We start from the raw sequence: 19300 nt of genomic DNA on the forward strand, positions 1-19300 counted from the left end.
TGGGCTGTGGGTAGGGGCTGGTGTTTCCCTCTGGCAGTGGTGGCCTCCCCCCAGGTGGCACCCACCCACAAGCACCTGGGTCAAGCAGTCCTGGGAGCCACCGCAGCTACAGAGGGAAGCACCATGCAGCTCAGGCAGGCTCGAGTGGGGGATAAAAAAAAAGATCAGGCTAAATGCTTTTCTTGGGTGAAGCCTGTTTTCCCAGGCTGCTGCCAGGCTGCCTCCAGGGCTTCCTGCACAGAGCCTGGGGCTTTACTCCGCAGCTGTAGGGGCAGCAAACTAAAACTCCTTGAACTGCACAGTAATGCACATGTAGATGCTGACCAGGAACAATTTGCTCTTGCAATTTCTCCTTGAAGGAGTTTTAGTTTGCTACACCCCAAGTCATTTAAGGCACATTACGCCACCAAATTTCCCACAGTGGCTGGAATTAAAGTGCGATATACCACCAATGCGTGCAAACACCAACACCACTAAAGTGGTGCAAAAGCATTTAGCTGGTTCTGCCTTTTCTAGTTCTGTCATCTTTGTTGCCAAGGGAGGAGGGCTGAGATGTGTGCAGCCAACCTAAGCTATGCTTAGACCTGGCTTCTCCAAACCTGTTTTGGGATTGGTTTGGGTTGTGATGGAAACTACTTTCTTCCCAAAGTGCCTGCAAAGCTCCCCACCAGGATACTCAATAAAAGAGGGACAAAGAAACACAGACTTCCTCCATTTGTGTCTGGCTTTGTTTGGCTTATCTGTATTCTCAAGGTTGCAAAAGGCATCAAGAACTGCAAATGCCTCATAGAGGTAAGTGATACTAAGGATACAATCTTCTGAGAACCAAACATCACCCTGAAAACAGACTGGAAATTTGGCAGATGCTTTATGAAACAGGATAAGTATGAAATACAGATGGACTTTTTCTCAGAAAAGCTCTGCAGTGAGAATGTCTACCTAAGCTACTACCTGGCTGGTGGAGAAAAACCTGAAGGAATTTCAGAAGGTCTGCCATTCTACCAGCATGTACTTTTGCCCATAACCCTCAGTCCAGCCAAAGGATCCAGCTCCAGTAAAAATGTTTCTTTTTGGCTCTGCTGGACTTAATCTCTTGAAGAGAAGGATTCATGCTCCCTAGCCCCCTTTTATGTTTTTGAAACAGCTGCTGTTTTATATCTCACCTCTAGAATGGTTCCTTCCATCTTCCATAACTTAATGCAGATCCACAAAGGAATACAAACCATGGATGAGAGGGCCATCATCCATCCTATCCCATAGCCCCAGTCAGGGTAGGTATATACATTGTTGTATTTCAAAGGCTTATATTTCACCAGGAAAAAGATGAAGATTCCCTGAAATAAGGCAAGAAATGAATGAGCTGTGTTTGAAACCATACAGTCTCTGAAACAAGAAATAATATAATTACATGGGCCAGTACAGTCTCTCTGGGGACTGGTAGTATTGTGTAAGCTTTCAAATCAGAGTGAGAAAAATACCAGTATCTTTTTTTTGTCTATCTAAAGATAGCTATATCTTATTTTCATCTATTGAGGCAGTTTTCAAGTTTAACTGCTGTTTAACTTTTGTTTGATGACACAAAAACCTGTACTTTGATGGCAAACCATAACTTAGATTAAGTTTTAGTTCCAGTCAGCCTGCTGTGATAGGATGCATGGACTAGATGGTTTTAAATCTGTCACTGCTAGAATATAAGAACAGCATTTTCAAAGTAGACTCGACCCCCTGATTATTTGCATCTGCGGGTTTGCATATGAAATCTTGAACATGAAAAGGGATCATATTTGTGCATACAGATATTATGGACATTAGTTATACCAGTATCAAATAATATCAGTGTAACTGTTACATCAGCATCTCCCTATAGCATTGTCAGTGGAACAAAGGCTCCCTGAGTATGCCTATGTGAGATGTTTTACTAAGCAATAGACTAATCTACTGCACAGTAAAGTGTCACTATGTAACCATGTGCTAGACTACTGTGCAGTAAAATAGGCTAATGTGGAGTTATATACTACCCGAAAACAGTAGATTAGCTGTGCATTAGCAACTGCACAGTAATGCACATGTAGATGCTGACCAGGAACAATTTGCTCTTGGTGAGTCCAGGCAGCAGGGCACCCACTGCTGCCTGGCTAAGCCCCATGTAGCAAGCAGCTGTCCTGGCTGCAAGAGCAGCTGTCTCCCCACCACGTGGAGATTGGGACCCTCCAGACCCCCACATGGCTGGGAGAGGTGTCCCCACCCAGTGGGGATACTGCCTGGCAGCCATATGCAGATCAGAAGTCTAAATCCCCATGTGGCTGGTAGAGATGTCTCCACCTGGAGGGGACAACCACATGGAGATCAGGACCCTCTGGATCCTGTCATGGCCAAGAGAAGCATCCTTGCTTGGCAGGATGCTGCCTGGCAGTCTTGTGGGGATTGGGAGGGTCCTGATCTCCATGTGGCTGGGAGAAGCATCCCCACAAGGGTCCTGATCCCCACATGGATGTCCGTGCCAGGTGAGGATGCCTCTCCTGGACATGTAGGGATCCGGGCCCTCCTGGGGATGTCTCTTCTAGCCATGTGGGGATTGGGTCTGATCCCCATGTGGCTGGGACTGAGCAGTCCTGGCTGCCAGGACAGCTCTGACCCCTTATGTGGAGATTGGGACTAGCCATCTGCTCCCTGCCAGCCCTGGCCTGGCACCCAGGGGAGCCTGAATCTCCCCCTGGCTGCTGCAACAGGGCAGAGCAAGGCAGGGGGCCAGGAACATCCCTGGTCTCAACTGCTCTGCTCAGGAGAAAAATTGTTCCAAGCCAGTGCATGTGTAGACCCTTTCCCAGGGGCAGTTTACTGTGCCTTTTTTTAATGTGCAGTAACCTTGCTGTACATTAATAGCATATGTAGAAATGCCCTGTAACTTTAATCCTTTTTCATTCAGGTGGGTGACTGGAACACAGGTTAAATTAAACCCTATTTCATTCTGGGTTAAAGCAAAAGAGCTTTAGCGTGTTATTTATAGCACTGTAGGAACAAGCAGTCAAAGCAATTCAATTGTAACAGCTGATGTGTGCTCTCCAGTGGCAACTCCTCCCTAAGCTTTCCAAGCAGCTGAACGTTATGCCTGTCCAGATCCTTATGATTTACACCAAGTAATAGAATACAACAGTAAAAAATAGCAACAATTAGAAAACAGCACTTTTCATTTATTGATCTAAAAGCACTTTATGAAGACAGGCATTATTATTCTCATGTTACAGATTAGGAAATTGAAAGCAGTACAGTGAATTTCCAAACCCGTATGCTCAGTGGCAGAGCTGAAAATGGCACCAAGTTCACATGAAACCCATTTTGATGCTCTGTTCACTGTATTCCACTACTATTTATGCATTGCAAATGAAGGATCTTATTACCTAAACCCTGAGGATGCAACAATGGACTCGGTTTTACCAACAATTCAATTTATCCTCTTTTTCTTTCTTTTGCCCTCTATGCTGTTTAGTTTAATGACAGTAGACTTTGCAATCTCGTAAAGCTGCAGAGTTCCTCCCTTTTCTAAATGCAGTAAGAAACATTTAGCAGTCCTTCTAAGAGCCTTGTTACATGTTACACTGTACACTGCTCAAATGTTGATCCATGTTAGTGTTAGATTGAGTTTGAAGGAGTCACATATTCAGGCCAGCAGGAGCCTGGTGGACTGAAAGGTAAGAATCCTTTCCCACCTCCCATTCCTGGCTTCTCCCCTTCCCCAAAAGTTCTCTCTTCATTTTGCTTATTGAGGGGAAAACTCTGCCCACCCTCCTGCTTACTTGTAGCTGGCCGTAGTGTCTGTCCCAGGGGAGCAGGTAAACAAACAATCTGCCTGTCTGGCCTCCATTGCTGCTAGACTGCTGCTCTTCTTTGGACTGAGCCTGGCCCAGAAAGCAGCAGCAGCCATGGCAACAGTGACAGGCAGGCAGGCAGGTTAACCCTTCCCTGCCTGCTCCCCTGGGGCCAGACAGCATGGCCAGCTACAAGTGATTGGGGTGGGCAGGGGAGATGGGGCAGTGAGTGGGGTTCTGGGCTGTTGTGGAGGACGGGGCTTGATCCAGGCCAGCAGGTGGGGTGTTCACAGTAACATGCAGCCAAGAGTGGCTACGCATTAGTGTAACATGTATTGGGTAACACAGAAAAGAGATAAACCTTCCTTGGAGTGGAGTGCCTCAAAAGCACTTAAAACCAGTTTTAAATATTAATGTGTAGAGAATCTAAGGGCAAAGAGTTTCCGGAGTTGCCTACGATTAACACATAACAAGGCCTTAACTAACATTTTAGGTGTTGTGACTGCTTTTGGTAATTGACCTGAAGATAGAGGAGAGAGGTAATGTTTTATTAAAAAGGTTACCAGCAAAGCAAATTTGACACAAAATTTAGAAGCTGCTAAGACATGCTCTACAACCCCCCTTCCCCCCTCCCCCAAAAAAACCCCCAAAACCCAGAAATGTTTTCACAAATGCCATCTTAAAGCCTGGAAAGGAAGCTGAATTTTATTTTTAAATAAATGAAATGCTCCACTGTAGTGTTTGCAACCCAAAACTGCGATCTGAGAACCCAAGTCATGTTGTCTTGATGAGAGAAATGCAAAGACAAACGTACAATACATACAACAAAATAAAGTATGTTATTTGTGGCAGTTTTAATAAGCCAAGATATTCTTGGACACACAAGTAAGGAAATATGTATATATTCACTTGTTTAGATGTATAGGAATGCTGGAATTGAGTAACCAAATTCTTCCCTGTCATTGTAGTTGCAGGGCATTGACAATGCTCTCAACATACCTGTTTTTGCCTGTGGCATTTTATAGTGTAGTTTTGGTGTTTTCAATGTTGTTCATTGTACGTTGTGGGTAAGGGTTGGTAGGGGTTATTTGGGGGATTTCTCTGGTTAATGGGTGCCTGTAAAGAGAGGGGACTGGACTTAGTGGCTAGAGAGGTCTCTTTCAGTCCTATGTTCCAGTCACCCATTTAATAGTCAGTGGATTGCACCAGCAAGTGGTATGGCCCATGACTATGGAGTAATTTTAACCTCTTAAATACTTTGGTGCACTTAGTGGATTGTTTGGTGCCTAGCCTCCAAGTTAAAAGTGCTAACATGCACAGTTGGTGCTTTACTGGGTCATGGTTACAGTTTCTGTAGCATAGGACAAAGTATCAGTACTACTGGTTGGTCAGCTTCTTTTTCATCCATACAAGTGTAAAGCCTTATCTACTACTAAAACTTCACTCGGAGGGGTAGGAGATCAGGGCTTTTCTGAAGGTCATTTGTTTGTCCAAAGATAAGTAAAAGGGAGAGACGGGGATGGAAGAACTGAAGAATTAAGAGAATTAGTAGGAGAAGCAATAAATTGTTCAGATAAATACTTAATGAAGTATATGTTTACCTTACCCCTTAAACCTTTGAAACTTATCCATAAGGACCTAGAAGAATTTGAAGGGGACAGACACAAGATTTCTTAGCAAAGCAGCACAGGGAAGCCACTACTAAATTGAACACTTCAGGTATCTAGTTGTATTTTTTCCTATTAATGGAAATACTAGAATTGTGTAAAGGCATATACAACTAATTAATTTAAATCAACCCTATTGCAAGGTTCCTTAAAATGTATGCAATATATTCATGAGGACTGCTTCTCCTTTGACACAGTCCATTAGCAGCAAACTTTTGAAAAAAAGCTGCAGAAAACCCAATGTATTCTTAAATTCAGATTTTTAATACTTACAGCACAAATACCAGGAGTTAGGAACATCCAACACCATTTAATTAATGTCAATGGCTTGTATCCAATCATATCTTCAATGTTTTCATAGAAGCGATTGCTGCCTGCCCAGCAAACCAAAACAAACACTGTTGTAGAATTATATTTATGAAATTGTAGCGGGGGAGGGAGGGAGAGGGGAATTCTAAGATTATTTAATGTGGAAATGAAAAGGGTTAGAAGAACAAGGCTGAGAAAACATGGCCCTAAAGATGCCATCCTAGATCTTGGGCATGTCTACACATGGAATTACTGGGTGCATCTACAACAAGACACTTTACTGTGAAGGAGCATAGTTTACTTACTGTGCAGTAAGCATTAGCGGTGCCCAAAGCAGGCCCTATTCAATTCAGATAAGGCCTGAATCAGGGACAGTGATTCAATTTGTTGATTTGGATCACTGTCCCTGATTTTATTTGGCCAAATCCAAATCTGAAGATTCAATGCTGATTCAGAGAATCAGCAATTTGGACATAGACACAGCTTTAAAAGTTTTTTCTACATAGCTCGAGGTACCAGCATGGCTTGTGAATGCTGTGATGCTGGGCACATGGAGCATCCTACAGGAGTGCAGGTGGACCCTCTACATGCTCAGCTGAAAGTACTTCCAGTCTACTTCTGAGTCTACCATGGAGTGCACTGCTCCCCCACCCCCCGTGCCCAACACCGGCTCAGCGATCAGCCATGGGGGGACCCTGGGTGCTCCCCCCAGGTCCAGGAGGCACAAGTCACTGAGCCAGGGGAATGCAGAGGTCCCTGCAAAGCACTCCCTGGCTTCTGGTCCACTTCTGGGTCTGCTGCTGAGTGCACTGGGGAGCCCCCCGTGCTTCCATGGGACACTCCATACACCCCAGCATGACAGCACTCATGAGCCGCCTGCTACCTACACATATGTAGAAAATTGCCGAATCTTTCCAAAAGTCTCCTAGTCGATTCAGACAGTTCCAGTTCAATTCAGAGAGATTCAAGTGCCCTCTGATTCATTTTGGATTTGGAGATTCAGCCACTGAATCAGGCTGAATCTCTGCCGAATCAAATCAAGGACTGAAGCTTTGCACAGCCCTAGTAAGGATGTACATCTACACATGCACATCCTTACTGAAAAATGTCATATATTTCATAGATTCATAGATTTCATAGATGTTAGGGCTGGAAGGAACCTCGAGGATCATCAAGTCCAGCCCCTTGCCCCAGGGGCAGGAAGTCAGCTGGGGTCAAAGGATCCCAGCAAGATAAGCATCCAAATGCTTCTTGAATGAGTCCACAGTAGGTGCCTGCACTGCTTCTGAAGAGAGTCTATTTCAGGTCTTGGGAGCTCGAACAGTAAAGAAATTTTTCCTTATGTCCAGCCTAAAACAGTCTTGGAGGAGTTTATTACCACTGGCCTTTGTTTTCCCTTGGGGCGCTCTGGTGAACAGACATTCTTCCGGATCCTGAGGTACACCCCTTACATACTTATAAGCAGCCACCAGGTCCCCCCCCGAGCCTGTGCTTTTCCAGGCTGAAGAGTCCCGTGGCTCCCAATCTCTCATCATAAGGCCTATTCTCTTGCCCCCTGATCACATGTGTGGCTCTCCTCTGGACTCCCTCAAGCTTCTCAACATCCTTCTTGAATTGCAGAGCCCAGAATTGGATGCAGCATTCCAGCTGCGGCCTCACCAAGGCCAAGTACAGTGGGTGGATGACATCTTGAGATTTACACGAGAAGCATCTATGGATGCAAGCCACAGTATTGTTTGTTTTGCCAGCTACGACATTGCATTGGTGGCTCATGTTCATCTTGTCATTCATGACCCCCAAGTCTCTTTCAGGTGTGATGTTACCAAGCGTAGCACTGCTGAGTCTATACGCATGCTGCAGGTTTTTTCTCCTGAGGTGGAGTACCTTACATTTATCAGTATTGAATGTCATCAGGTTTGTATTTGCCCACTTACTAAGTTCATCTGTCAGCCTGGATCACTAGCCTGTCCTCAGGTGTGGATGCTATGCCCCAAAGTTTAGTGTCATCGGCGAATTTAGCCAGTGTGCTTCTGACACAAATGTCCACATCATTGATAAAGATGTTAAAAAGAACCAGTCCAAGGACAGAGCCTTGGGGGACTCCACTATTCACGGAGAGCCATGATGATTTGCTACCATCGATTACTACTGTCTGGGTCTGACCTTGGACTGTGGTGAAGCCGTGGCCACAGCTGGCCAATTTTTCTGTGAAGATGTCATGGGACACCAGATCAAAAGCTTTTTTAAAGTCCAGGAATATGACGTCAATATCTTCTCCCTTGTCCAGGTGGTATGTCACCTGGTCACAGAAGGAGGTGAGATTGGTCAAGCAAGATCTACCCACGACAGACCCAGGCTGGCTATCCCTTCAGCCAGCTTATCCAGAAAGGTCTCCTTGATAATTTTCTCCAGAATCTTGCTGGGGATTGAGGTCAAGCTGATTGGCCTGTAATTCCTGGGATCTACTTTCTGTTCTTTCTTGAAAATGGGTACCACATTGGCCTTCTTCCAGTCTTTCAAATATTTTTGCCAATGGTTGGGCTATGGTACCTGCCAACTCCTTGAGTACTCTAGGGTGTAATCTGTCTGGACCAGCTGACTTGAAGGTGTCCAGCATCTTGAGGTGACCTTTACTAGATCAACACCAATGCTGGATATAAATACGCCCTCACCCTGGCCATCCTGTGTCTTTCTAGGAAGGGAGCTTCCATTGGACCGATGAAAGACTGACACGAAGTACTCATTGAGCAGCTTGGCCTTGTCCTTAGTGTCGGTTATCAGTTGTCTCGTTTGGTTCAGCAGGGGTCCAGTGTTACTCTTGCTTCTTTTCTGACTCCCTACTTATCTGAAAAAGGACTTTTTGTTATCCTTGATATGTGTGGCCAGATGGAACTTGGTTGCAGCTTTGGCTTTCTTGATCTGCTCCCTGCAGGTATGGACCAGTGCTGAGTACTCCTCCTTGGTGGTACTTTCAGCCTTTCTTCCTTTATAAGTCTATCTTTTGAGGCGTAGCAGGTTCTCAAGTTCCCTGCTGAGCCAAAGGGGTTGCTGCACCTTTTTGCTACCCTTCCTCCAAGATGAAATAAACCTTGCTAATTGCAAGTAAATTTGCTACCTGCAAATGCAAGTAGGAAATTTACTTCTGATTAGTAATGGTGAAAGTAGCATTCATGCAGAGGCTTGGCATGGAGCAAATCTGCTCCTGGTCTGCTGGCCACCAGGGGGCTGGGATATTGTTTTCTGCCCCTGGGAGCTGCCTGCTGCTGGGGCAGACTCTGCCACTGGAGCCTAGGCAGGGACTTTGTCCTCTTTCCCCAGCAGCAGGGATCACTAAGCCCACCACTCTGAGATCGCAATCAGGGAACAGGGGGGCTGGGAGATCTTTATCTCCCAGCCCCTGCTTGGCCATCATGATTGAGGAGTGGGGAGCTGGGAGATCCTTATCTTTATCTTATCCTTATAAGGATCTCCCAGTGCCAGCCCCATGACCATAGAGCTGGCCCTGGGAGCTAAGGGTCCTCAAGCCCGAGCCCCGTGGCTGCAGAGCTCAGGCTGGGAGATAAGGCCCTCTCAGAGATGGCCCCATGATCATGGAGCTGGCACTGGGAGACAAGGGTTTCCCAGCCCAAGCCCTGTGACTGCAAAGCTTGGCCTGGGAAATTAGGATCTCCCAGTGCTAGTCCAATGGCCAGGGTGGCACTAGGAGCTCCCTGCTGGCAAGGGCAGGGGATCCTGTTTCCTACTCAGTTCTGTGATTGCAAAGCTGGGTGGGGAACAAGCTGGAGACCCTATACCCTGCTTAGCTCCACAAACGTAGAACTGGGTGGGGAATGGGCTCCCCAGCCTGTTCCGTGTCCAGCTCTGAACAATAGGAGCTGTGAGGAACAGGTTCTCCAGCCTTGTCTTCACCCAGTTTCACACTCATAGGATTGAGTGGGTAACAGGTATCCTAGCCCCTGCCTAACTATCATGGAGCGGGGTCTGGTAACTGTCCCAGTCAGGGGCAGGTCCCAGCCCAGTACCCATATCAGGTGATTGAGGCAGGGGGCAGGGGGCTTGGAAAGAGCTGCAGGGATAGGGCACATCCAAGCCCCCTGTCCCAATTCACCAGTGGGGCAGATAGCAGTGAGCTAGCTGCTACACCAGCAGATGGAGCAGAATGCTGGGACCTGCCCCTCCCCTGCAGCTCTTTCTAAGTCCCCTGCCCCGATAGGGGAGCTGGGACCAAGTGCTTCTTGCTGCTGGGGCACGGAGACATTGTCCAGACCTCAGCAGCAGGCAGCCCACAAGGGACAGGGAGCAATGTCCCAGCCCTGGCTAGGAGACAACAGCCCACAGGGGACAGGGAGCAATGTCCCAGCCCTGGTTAGGAGACCTGGCTAGGTCTCCTGGCCCTCTGCTCCTTGCCAGCCCTTGGGCTAATACCCGGGGAGAGCCTAGAGCACACCCTGGTGATGTGCAGGGCCCATTGCAGGATCCCAGGAAGTGGCAGCAGTTTGCTGCCATTAGCAGCAAATCTTCTTCCACTTCCCTGCATGTGCAGACACCTGTCCAGGACTGTATACTCTTGAGTAGTTCACTCACAAATAAACTGATCCTGGATCAAATATATGTGTAGACATGATTTTAAGCCAGAGTAAACTAATTTGAGCCAGAGTAGGATAATCTCAGTGTCATCATCTACACATGCATGCAAGTGTAGTACTTTACTGCACTGTTGGATACCATTTGTATTTCACAGGACTATCCAGCTGCATAGTAAATTGATCTACTGCACCCTACCTGCCATGCATATGTAGACAATGATGCTTTACTGCACAGCAAATTAGTCTTCTGTGCAGTAATACACTATTGTGTGGAGACATGCCCCCTGAGGGGTTCCAGGTGAACACTAAGGCTGCCCCTTCTGAGAGGTGGGGGGGCAGGGGAATGTGGGGAGGTGAAAAAGCCCATGCCATTGCTTCTATCTGTTTGGAAGGGAAAAGATTGCTCCTGACAGTGCCGATTCTAGCGGAAGGTAAGGTAAAGAGGCAGAGTTGTGTTAGGAGCTCTAAGGACCATGGTGTGACAGAGGACCTGCACTACCTAAATTAGGCTCTGAAGAAGTGAACAATTTTCATACAGATGGAACATAATAGTATTTAGTAACTCACCATAAACCCAGCCTATGCAGATACATTCAAATATAGCAACAAAAAGAAGGCACATTCCACTAGCCGCATAGGAGTCAAACAGCTGGAAAACGTACATTCCACCCTTTAAAAAAAAAACAAAAAATAAAACAGGAAACTGAAATAGATAACTGATGCCCAATGAGAATATTTTACATAATATGAAATATTTTGCATAAGTATGATTTTAATCCAGTCAATCTATTATTTCCCTGACAAGATTCCCTTGACCTGTTATATTTTGCATATTTTAATTAATACAGTAAACATCAAAGCAAGGGATAGGGAATGAGGACCAGAACAAATGAGCAGCATTTTAGTTCAACTTGTGAAGATAAAGTGCTACCTCTGAAATATTTTTATAATTCCACTGTATTTTAAATTTCACTGACAATGTGCCAAGCTTTTAACCACTGAAAAAAATTGGGATGCATTGGAGGGGAGCAGAGCCAGAATTGGGGCCGGGGCCCGCTGCGCCTGTATGGCCCCTCTTTCCCCGCGCCTGCAGTTATTCCTGACACTTCCCATACTAATGAATCTGCCACCCCCTACCCTTGAACTGGACCCAGCTGCCTCCCCACACCAGCCCCAGCCCCACACCCACACCGCCCAGGGGGGCCCCGGATCCAAAGGCCAGAGTGCGGCCAGCCTCGGTTGCCACTGGGCTGGAGGGGACGGAGCCCTTGGGATACCTGCACCCACCCTATGGCACAGGATGAAGCCGTGGCTCATCTCAGTGCGCAGAGAGGGGTAGCAACTCCCGCCACTGCATGCATCCCAGGAGGCATGTGCCTCTGGATCTGTGTGAGTCAGGGTGGACTGCTGCTGCAGGCTGGGGCCGGGGCAGTGCCAGGCTCTTCCTGGAGAGGGGTCCAAGCTCTGCTGGGGTGGGCAGTGGTGGCACTGGGAAGTGGCTTGGGGGGGGCTATGGCAACTTTTGGGGTGGCTGCACTCATCCTGTAACCCCCTCCCAGTGTTGCTGCCAAAGCCCTGGCCCCAGCCTGCAGCAGCAGCCTGTCTTGCCCCACGCAAATGCAGGGGCATATGCCCGCCATGCCTCCTGGGGTGTAGCAGGAGCCACCCCCTCCAGACAAGTTGCCTGTGGCTCAGTCCTGCACCCTGCCGGCTGTGGAGTACCTGCCCCTCCCTTAGCCCCAGCCCCAGCCCCACTCCCTCTCCGCCTCTGCTGCAGCTGCCAGAAGCCCTTGGCCGGGCTGCCTTGCAGCCCTACCACTGCCCCACATTTGGGAGGGCTAAGCCCAGTTAGCATCCTCCTTCCACCACCTATGGTCATCCATTCAATTTAACAGAGGAAGACAAACCCCTCCCACAAAGTCCCTACCATTCTGACCATGAGGTAAAATTCCTTTCTGATCCCAAATGTGGTGATCTATCTGACTCTCCACCCAAAGCTGCTGAGGAAGGCACAGCCCCTGACTCCTCCTCCCCAGCACCTGTAGCAGCAGGAGGAAAAACATTTCATCCCTATTCCACATGGCAACAAGGACATCCCAGAAGCACAGTTTAAAAATAAACACCTTATATTCTGGCTTCAATGTGGAGACAGCAAGAATAATGCCACACATCACACTTTCTTACTGGACAGCTTGAGCTTCCCTTTCTGTATCTCCTCTATAAAATCATTCCAGCTCCTTTAATGCTCTTTCAGCCTAAGCCTGTTGTGGATCTTTGCTTTATTCTCCTGCTGCTGAGCATGGTTCTCTCCAATATCTAACTGCTCTAGGCTGAAGAGCATTTCTCATTACTTCCAAGCAATCTGTCTATTATTCTTTACAGAGCACCACAGGCATAGCTCCTCCTAGATCATCCCTGACAAATTTGTATCCATCCACTTCCTGAAATTTCCTTAGACAGTCTATTCCACAGCCTCACTGTTCTAACAGTGAAGAAGTTTTTCCAGATATCCAATTTAAACATACTTTGCTGCAACTTTAACCCAATGGTATGAGGTGTTCTTTCTCTTCTTTATGGCAGCCCTTTAGATATTTGAAGACTGTTATCATCTCACTTCTAAAGTGCCTTTTTTACAAGTTGAACACCCCTAGCTCCTTCAGTCTCTCCTTGGATGACTTGCCTTCCAAGTCCTTTATAATTTTTGTGCTCACTTCTGGAACCCTAACTTCCCCATGTCCTTTTAAAAATATGCAGCCAAAAAGGCACACTCAGTACTCTACATAAGGCCAAACCAGCGTTGAGTAAAGAGGCACTATCACCTCCCATGTCTTGCACCTAATGCTTCTATTGATGCAGCCCGGATCTGCACTTGCCCAGGTGCAGCTGCATCACACTACAGACTCTTACTGAGTTTCTGATCTTCCAAGACTTTTAGCTCCCTCTCTGAAATGCTGTCATTCAGCCAGGTGTTACCCATTTTGGGTGTCTAGATACAAGCTCCGGGGGGGGGGGGGGGGGGAGGCATTTTAATCAGAATGGCTCTGATAGCTGCTTTAATTAAAGTGCCAGCAGTGTAACATGTATTGAGTATCCTGCATTTCAAAATGGTGGGAGGAGCACTTGAACTAAAGCTTGTTTGATGAGCTTTAGTTAAAATGCTTCCATTGCCATTTTGAAACATGGTGATGCTGAATAGACAAGAAGCGGAGACTGCTGGAATGCATTAATTAACATGTTCCAGCAAACTTAATTAATTGAGTCTGCTCTGTTGTGTGCTAATTGGCATTTATCAGAGCAGACATCTGGCACATGTATAGGTGACCTTTGTATCTGTATTTTTTATTCTTCTTGAGGTCTTCTTTTGATGTTTTTAAGTGAAAGTTAAATGATCACAAATATTCTTTTTAGTTTTACCAGACTTTCTTTACTGGTATATTCACCATTGCTCTGATACCGGAGGGGATGGCTGCCAATATCAAAATACCATATCAGATGGGATTAGCATACAGTGTCTGGAGAGAAATGATGGGATGAGCAGAGGGATGGTATAGAGTCTTTGGCATTTCCATGCCTATGAATCACTGGCTAAAATAGTTACCAAGTTTATCTGTCAATCAGTGCTGTTTTTCAAATGTTGAATAAAAGCTAAGAACATTTTTTGGACTATGCTGTACTTGTACTTGAATGGTGACTTTTGTCTGTTTCTGCAAGGCCTCTGCCCTGCAGCTGAGTAACTAGGTCAGCAACACTCAACCTCCTCAGAAAGGCCACCTGAGCCTCAGCTGGCTGATTGGTTTTAGGGATGCTTTTAAGGAGCTCTTGCAGCACTTGGGCCCTGCTGCGCCACAAACTGGCTTCAGTATGTGTGTAGTTCTTGCTAGGGCTGTGTGATGCTTTGGGTGTTGATTTGATTCAGAGGAGATTCAGCCCAATTTGGTGGTTGAATCTGATTCTGAATCAAATCAGGGGACCAATTAAATGGTCTGAATTGATTCAAAACTCTCTGAATCTTCAGAAAAAATTTGGAGAGCTTCAATGCCTTGGACAGCCCCTGCTGGCAGCAGCAGGGAGCTGCAGCTGGACTCAGAGCTGGTAAGTAAGGGGCTGGAGGAGTAGGAAGGGAACCATGGGGGGGACCCCTGCCAGGCCCCATCCCCACCTGCCCTGCCTGCCCCAGTTCCCAGTGCTTTAAAAAAAGCCCCGTTCACCAGGGACTGCGGGGGGCAATCCTTGCTGCCTCCCACTGCCCCATGCTGTGTGAGGGGCTCTGCATGAGCCCCCTCATGCTCTTCACAATGTTCCACCCCTACCATGGCTGCCCTGCCTGCCCCAACTCTGGTCGTTTTAAAAAGAGGAGAACCCCTGGGACTCACTGCACCTACAGTGGGGCTTCAGGGGGCTCATGAAATAGCCCCCCACTCAGTGGGGGGGCAGTGACGATCATCCCCACTGGGCAGAAATGGTGAGTTCAGGGGATTTCTCATCTTTTTTTTAAAGGGCCAGAGCTGGGGCAGGCAGGGCAGTCAATGAGGGGGCTGAGGGAGCAGGGGGGATTGGGGGGCTTGTGCAGAGCTCCCCTTGCATTGTGGGGGACAGCAGGGATTGCCCCCCCACCCAGCAGCACCCAGTGAACCAGGTCTTTTTTTCCCCCCAAGTGCCAGGAGCTGGGGTGGGCAGTGCGGCCATTGCCAGTCTGGGACAGTAGGTGGGGGATGGGTCTAGGTGATTCAGAGATTCGGCAGCTGCCAAGTCTCTGAATCAGATTCGGTTGAATTGATTTGGGACAGTGATTTGAATCCCCAAATCAAATCGCTGTCCCTTGAATCATCTGAATCCGAATCTGAAGCGAATACTAGTCGCTTCACACAGGCCTAGCTCTTGCCTGTGTGACTCCAGTAACACTGCCTATGTTGCTTGAACCTGGTTTGAGCTTGACTATTTTCCTGACAATCACTTCTGGTTATGCCCATGCATGAACCCTGGTTTGACCTCAGCTTGCCCCCTGACTACAGATGCTGGTAATGCTTCCCCATTCTAACTACTAGGCATAATGCCTCTGTGGACTCTGACAGCTTGTTCAGCTGCTAATTTATAACTTGGTGAGACTATGGCAAGATGAATCAGCCACCGGGTCATATCTCTGGGACTGAACTACTGGTTGCACTGCAAGATTTGGAAGCCCAACCACAGCCCTGAAAGCCCTGAGCACCCCTCTCCCAGGTTTGACTGTTCAAGTAGTCCCTCCAGCAAACCATGAACCTAAGATTCCCCTACCAGGTAAATTCAATGGGGACCCCTGTAGCTTCTGGGGATTCATTAATCAATGCTGCCTAGCTTTCTGACTGTGCCGCAGAACATAAACCTCAGATGTTGCCAGGTTGGGGCTGATAATCGGTCTCTGGACTTGACATGCCCTATCCTGGGCCTCCCTGCTCTTGGAGTCCTCAAGCCTTTATCGAGGTAATAGCTGGAATCTTTGGGGATCCGTGCATGACCTACATGGTGAAATACAAAAGTCAGGTCTGTTACTCTGTGTCCATTTATACTGATGAATTTGGGCACCTACCCACAGATATAGAATGGCATATGGCAGCTCAGCACTTTCATTTACAGCAGGAGCTCCATGAGGATATCCAGGATGAGCTAGCACAAGTTGAGCTTCTGCCAACCCTGGATGGGCTTACTGACTTTAAAATTCATATTGCTGTTCTTCTGTCACCACATCGGTAAAACAAGTGGGCCACACCCCAGCATCTAGGACCTTCCAGAAACTCAGAAGGGTCTACACTACCACTAGTGGAGCCGATACAGATGGAGACAATAAGAAAGAGGCTGTCCCTAAAAGAAAAGGGGAATGATATTCAGAAGGTCTCTGCCTGTACTGTGAAGAGGCTGGGAACTTTCCTCAGATCTGTCCCTCCAGCTCACTGTCATGAAACCAACCAGCCCAGTTTTTTGGTAGAAGGTAGCAGGCTGAGAGGAAGAAGGAATTTCTAGGAGGAAGCAGAAGAACAATCAGTGAGATGTCTGGAAGGAATTGCAATACCAAAGCCGGCTGCCTATTCTTCATTTAGCCCTTCTGACATGTACCAGAACCCCTGCAAGAGACTAAGGTTCCCCTCTGCTTACAGCATCTGACTATAGCTGACATATCCCAGCTGGCCCTTTTGGACATGAGTCCCTTGGGGAATTTTATGGTCTTGGCCTTTGCCATATAGTTAGGCTGAAACAGACTGCTGATATAGCAGCCAGTGAACAGTTCACCCTGCCCTCTGGGCCCTGTGACCCAGGAAATGGTCTCCCCGGAAATACAGGAGAACACTAGAAGCTCCTTGTTTTCTATTTATTTAATTCCCCTGACTTTTCAACCATTGTGGGGACACCTTGGCTGTCATGCCATAACCTCAATATTCTGTGGTTGGCAGAGGGAACTCTGATTTGGTTCTGTTTACTGTAGATGGACAAGTTTTCAGGGAAGTGTCCCAGGTCAGGGTGCAGATCAGGCCCCAAACTGCTAGGCTCTCTGTTTCATCTGTAGAGGGAATTCAGCCTGCACCACTGGAGGGTTCTAGTCTGACAGTCAGTGACCTATCTCCCCCTGGAAAGTACTGGGACCTGGCTAATATGTTTGATAAGAAGGGGGAAGGCCAGTTTCCCCCACATCACTCATCATTGCCCCACTGACATTGTGTCAGGTACACAAATCCCTTTTGGACACATCCCTCCTCAAACTAGATCTCAAGGCCCTCAAGGAGTTCATTAGGCCCTCCATATCTCCACCCAGGAACCCAGTCTTCTTAACTAAAGAAGGATGGCTTGCTTAAGCTGTGTGGACTATACAGTCTTAGATAAAATCACCATTCAAAACTGCTGCACACCCATTAATCCAAGAATGGCTGACAACAGGTCATCTACCTGAGTTTGCAGTGGGGGGAGGGGGCTGCTAAACTGCATTCCAGCATTTTTTTTCACTGTAAGCTTGAACAGCAGCAGGCAAGAAAGGAAAAAGAACTCTCTAGGAGATACCAGCAGAACAAATGCCCCCATTTCCAGATGTCTGGAAGGCATCATAACAGCACCACTGCCAACAGTTCCTCTGCCTGTACCTGTTCAGGCTCTGTCCAGGTGGGACAAAGGCTTCCACCTCGGTCCTGGTGTGGCATTAAAAGGAGTACAGGCTGCTGTTCTCACTGCAGAAGATGGGTAGATGGGAGAGTGCCTGCAGTGTAAGACATGCCTCCTGGTGGATTCCTTCAGGAACCAGGTAAGGAGGCTGCAGGAAGAGATGGCTATGCTATGAAATATCTGTGACCACAAGGTCTGGAAGATCTGCAGGACTGAAGAAGAGGGTCAGCCAGAGAACACACTGGAGAACAAGGAAGACCTGGAGTCTCAGGAAAGAGAAAATTGGTAGGTTGTCACCCCTGGCAACAGTCAGCATTCCTTTTCTGAGGCCCTAGCCATCCAAGTAAAGAACATCTATGAAGTCCTTGTACTAGAAAAGAAGGACCTACACTCTATTGGTAAAAAAGGTGAAGCCATGCAACACAAATACTGGGAAGATTTAGTGCTGCTCTGAAGATGAAGGTGGTTAAGGTGGTGGGGAGAGAACTTTTTGGTACAGGTGAAAGAGAGGCCAACTAGGGGAGAAGCTCTTCTTGAAAACAAGGAGGAATTGGTTGAGACGGTGAAGATGGGAGGCAATCTGAATAGTAGTGATGATGCTATGATATAATTCAAAAATGTTAGGCAAAGAAGAAAGGAAAGAAGTACAATATGGACACTGGAAGACTTGAACATAGTGGGGAGTGTGTAGCATCAGTGCGTAGTGTGGTATGGGAGAGGGGTGATGCACCCACTCAGCATTTGACCTCAGGGGCACCTGGCCCACACTGGAGCAGATTTTGCAGCTTGCAACTCCTCTCCACTTACAAGCTGGGCAGCCCTGATCTACAGGATACCAAGGTGATCAGGAACGGCCAGCACCAATTCACCAAGAGCAAGTCATGCTTGAGAAGCTGATTTTCTTTTACAGCAAGATGACAGGCTATGTGCATGGGAAGAGAGCACTGGATGTGCTTTACCATTACAATCTGACTTTTAACAAGGCTTTTGACACCATCTGTGATGACATTTTGTCATCATTAGTAAGCTAAAGAACTATAGACTAAAGTATTGTAAGGTGGTGTAACGAGGTCCAAGTCCCCTGTTACTTTAAGAGGCGAGAGCAGCTGGCTGCTGCAGCAGAGGACGGCAAGCCCAAGTGGAAACCCATGCACATTGCTAAGGAGCCACCTTACAGGAGGGGGTGGGGCTTCAGTGCACCTAAGCCCAGTGCCTGAGGCCAAGCATGCAGTCTGGCCCTGTATGCTTCAGGGAAAGGAGCTCCTGAGATGGAAGGACTGCCAGAGACCAACAGTCAGGCACCCAAGCCACCCATTGGAGGTGGAATCAAAGGGCTTCAAAGGAGGTGTGGCTTGTACGCAGTACTAACTCTGGAACCAACTTCCAAGGAAAGTAGTGCTGGCTCCTACCTTGGGGTTCTTTAAGATTAGGCTTGATGATTACCTAGCTGGGGTCATTAGAGCCCAGTTTTCTCTCCTGCCCAGGGCAGGGGGTCGGACTAGAAGATTTGCAAGGTCCCTTCTGACCCTACACCTATGAATCTATGAGTAGGGAAAACTTCTAGTTTCTTAAGCAGCTAGCTTGCATTTCTCTTATTTTTTTGAGCTTGAGGAGGACCAGGTTGTGGCTACAAAGAAGTTCCTGGTGGGGCACTTGGTGGCAAGCAGCCTAGCCTGGGGTCAGGGAGCCAAAAAGCTAAGGAGTGAGTGAGTTGGGCCAAGGCTGGGAGACCCACAGGGAGAACAGCCCAACCTGGTGTTGGGGACCCAGAGGCCTGAGGGTTGGCCCAGAGCACAAGACAGGAGTC

At 47.6% G+C, this 19300-nt stretch overlaps 1 protein-coding gene across 2 annotated transcripts in view; it reads right to left on the reverse strand.

Moving 5' to 3' along the window:
• The window catches only part of SLC6A11 (solute carrier family 6 member 11), a 306352-nt gene that overhangs the window by 6502 nt on the left and 280550 nt on the right, over positions 1-19300 (reverse strand). For both annotated transcript variants that reach the window (XM_019537042.1, XM_019537043.1), the window contains 3 exons: positions 10936-11038; positions 5747-5847; positions 1164-1334 (listed from right to left, as the gene is read on the reverse strand). In XM_019537042.1, the coding sequence (XP_019392587.1) occupies positions 1164-1334; positions 5747-5847; positions 10936-11038 (375 nt within the window). The remainder of the gene's footprint in view (positions 1-1163; positions 1335-5746; positions 5848-10935; positions 11039-19300) is intronic.

The sequence above is a fragment of the Crocodylus porosus genome, unplaced genomic scaffold (genome assembly GCF_001723895.1).
Source record: "Crocodylus porosus isolate Cpor-Errol unplaced genomic scaffold, CroPor_comp1, whole genome shotgun sequence".
NCBI lineage: Eukaryota > Metazoa > Chordata > Crocodylia > Crocodylidae > Crocodylus > Crocodylus porosus.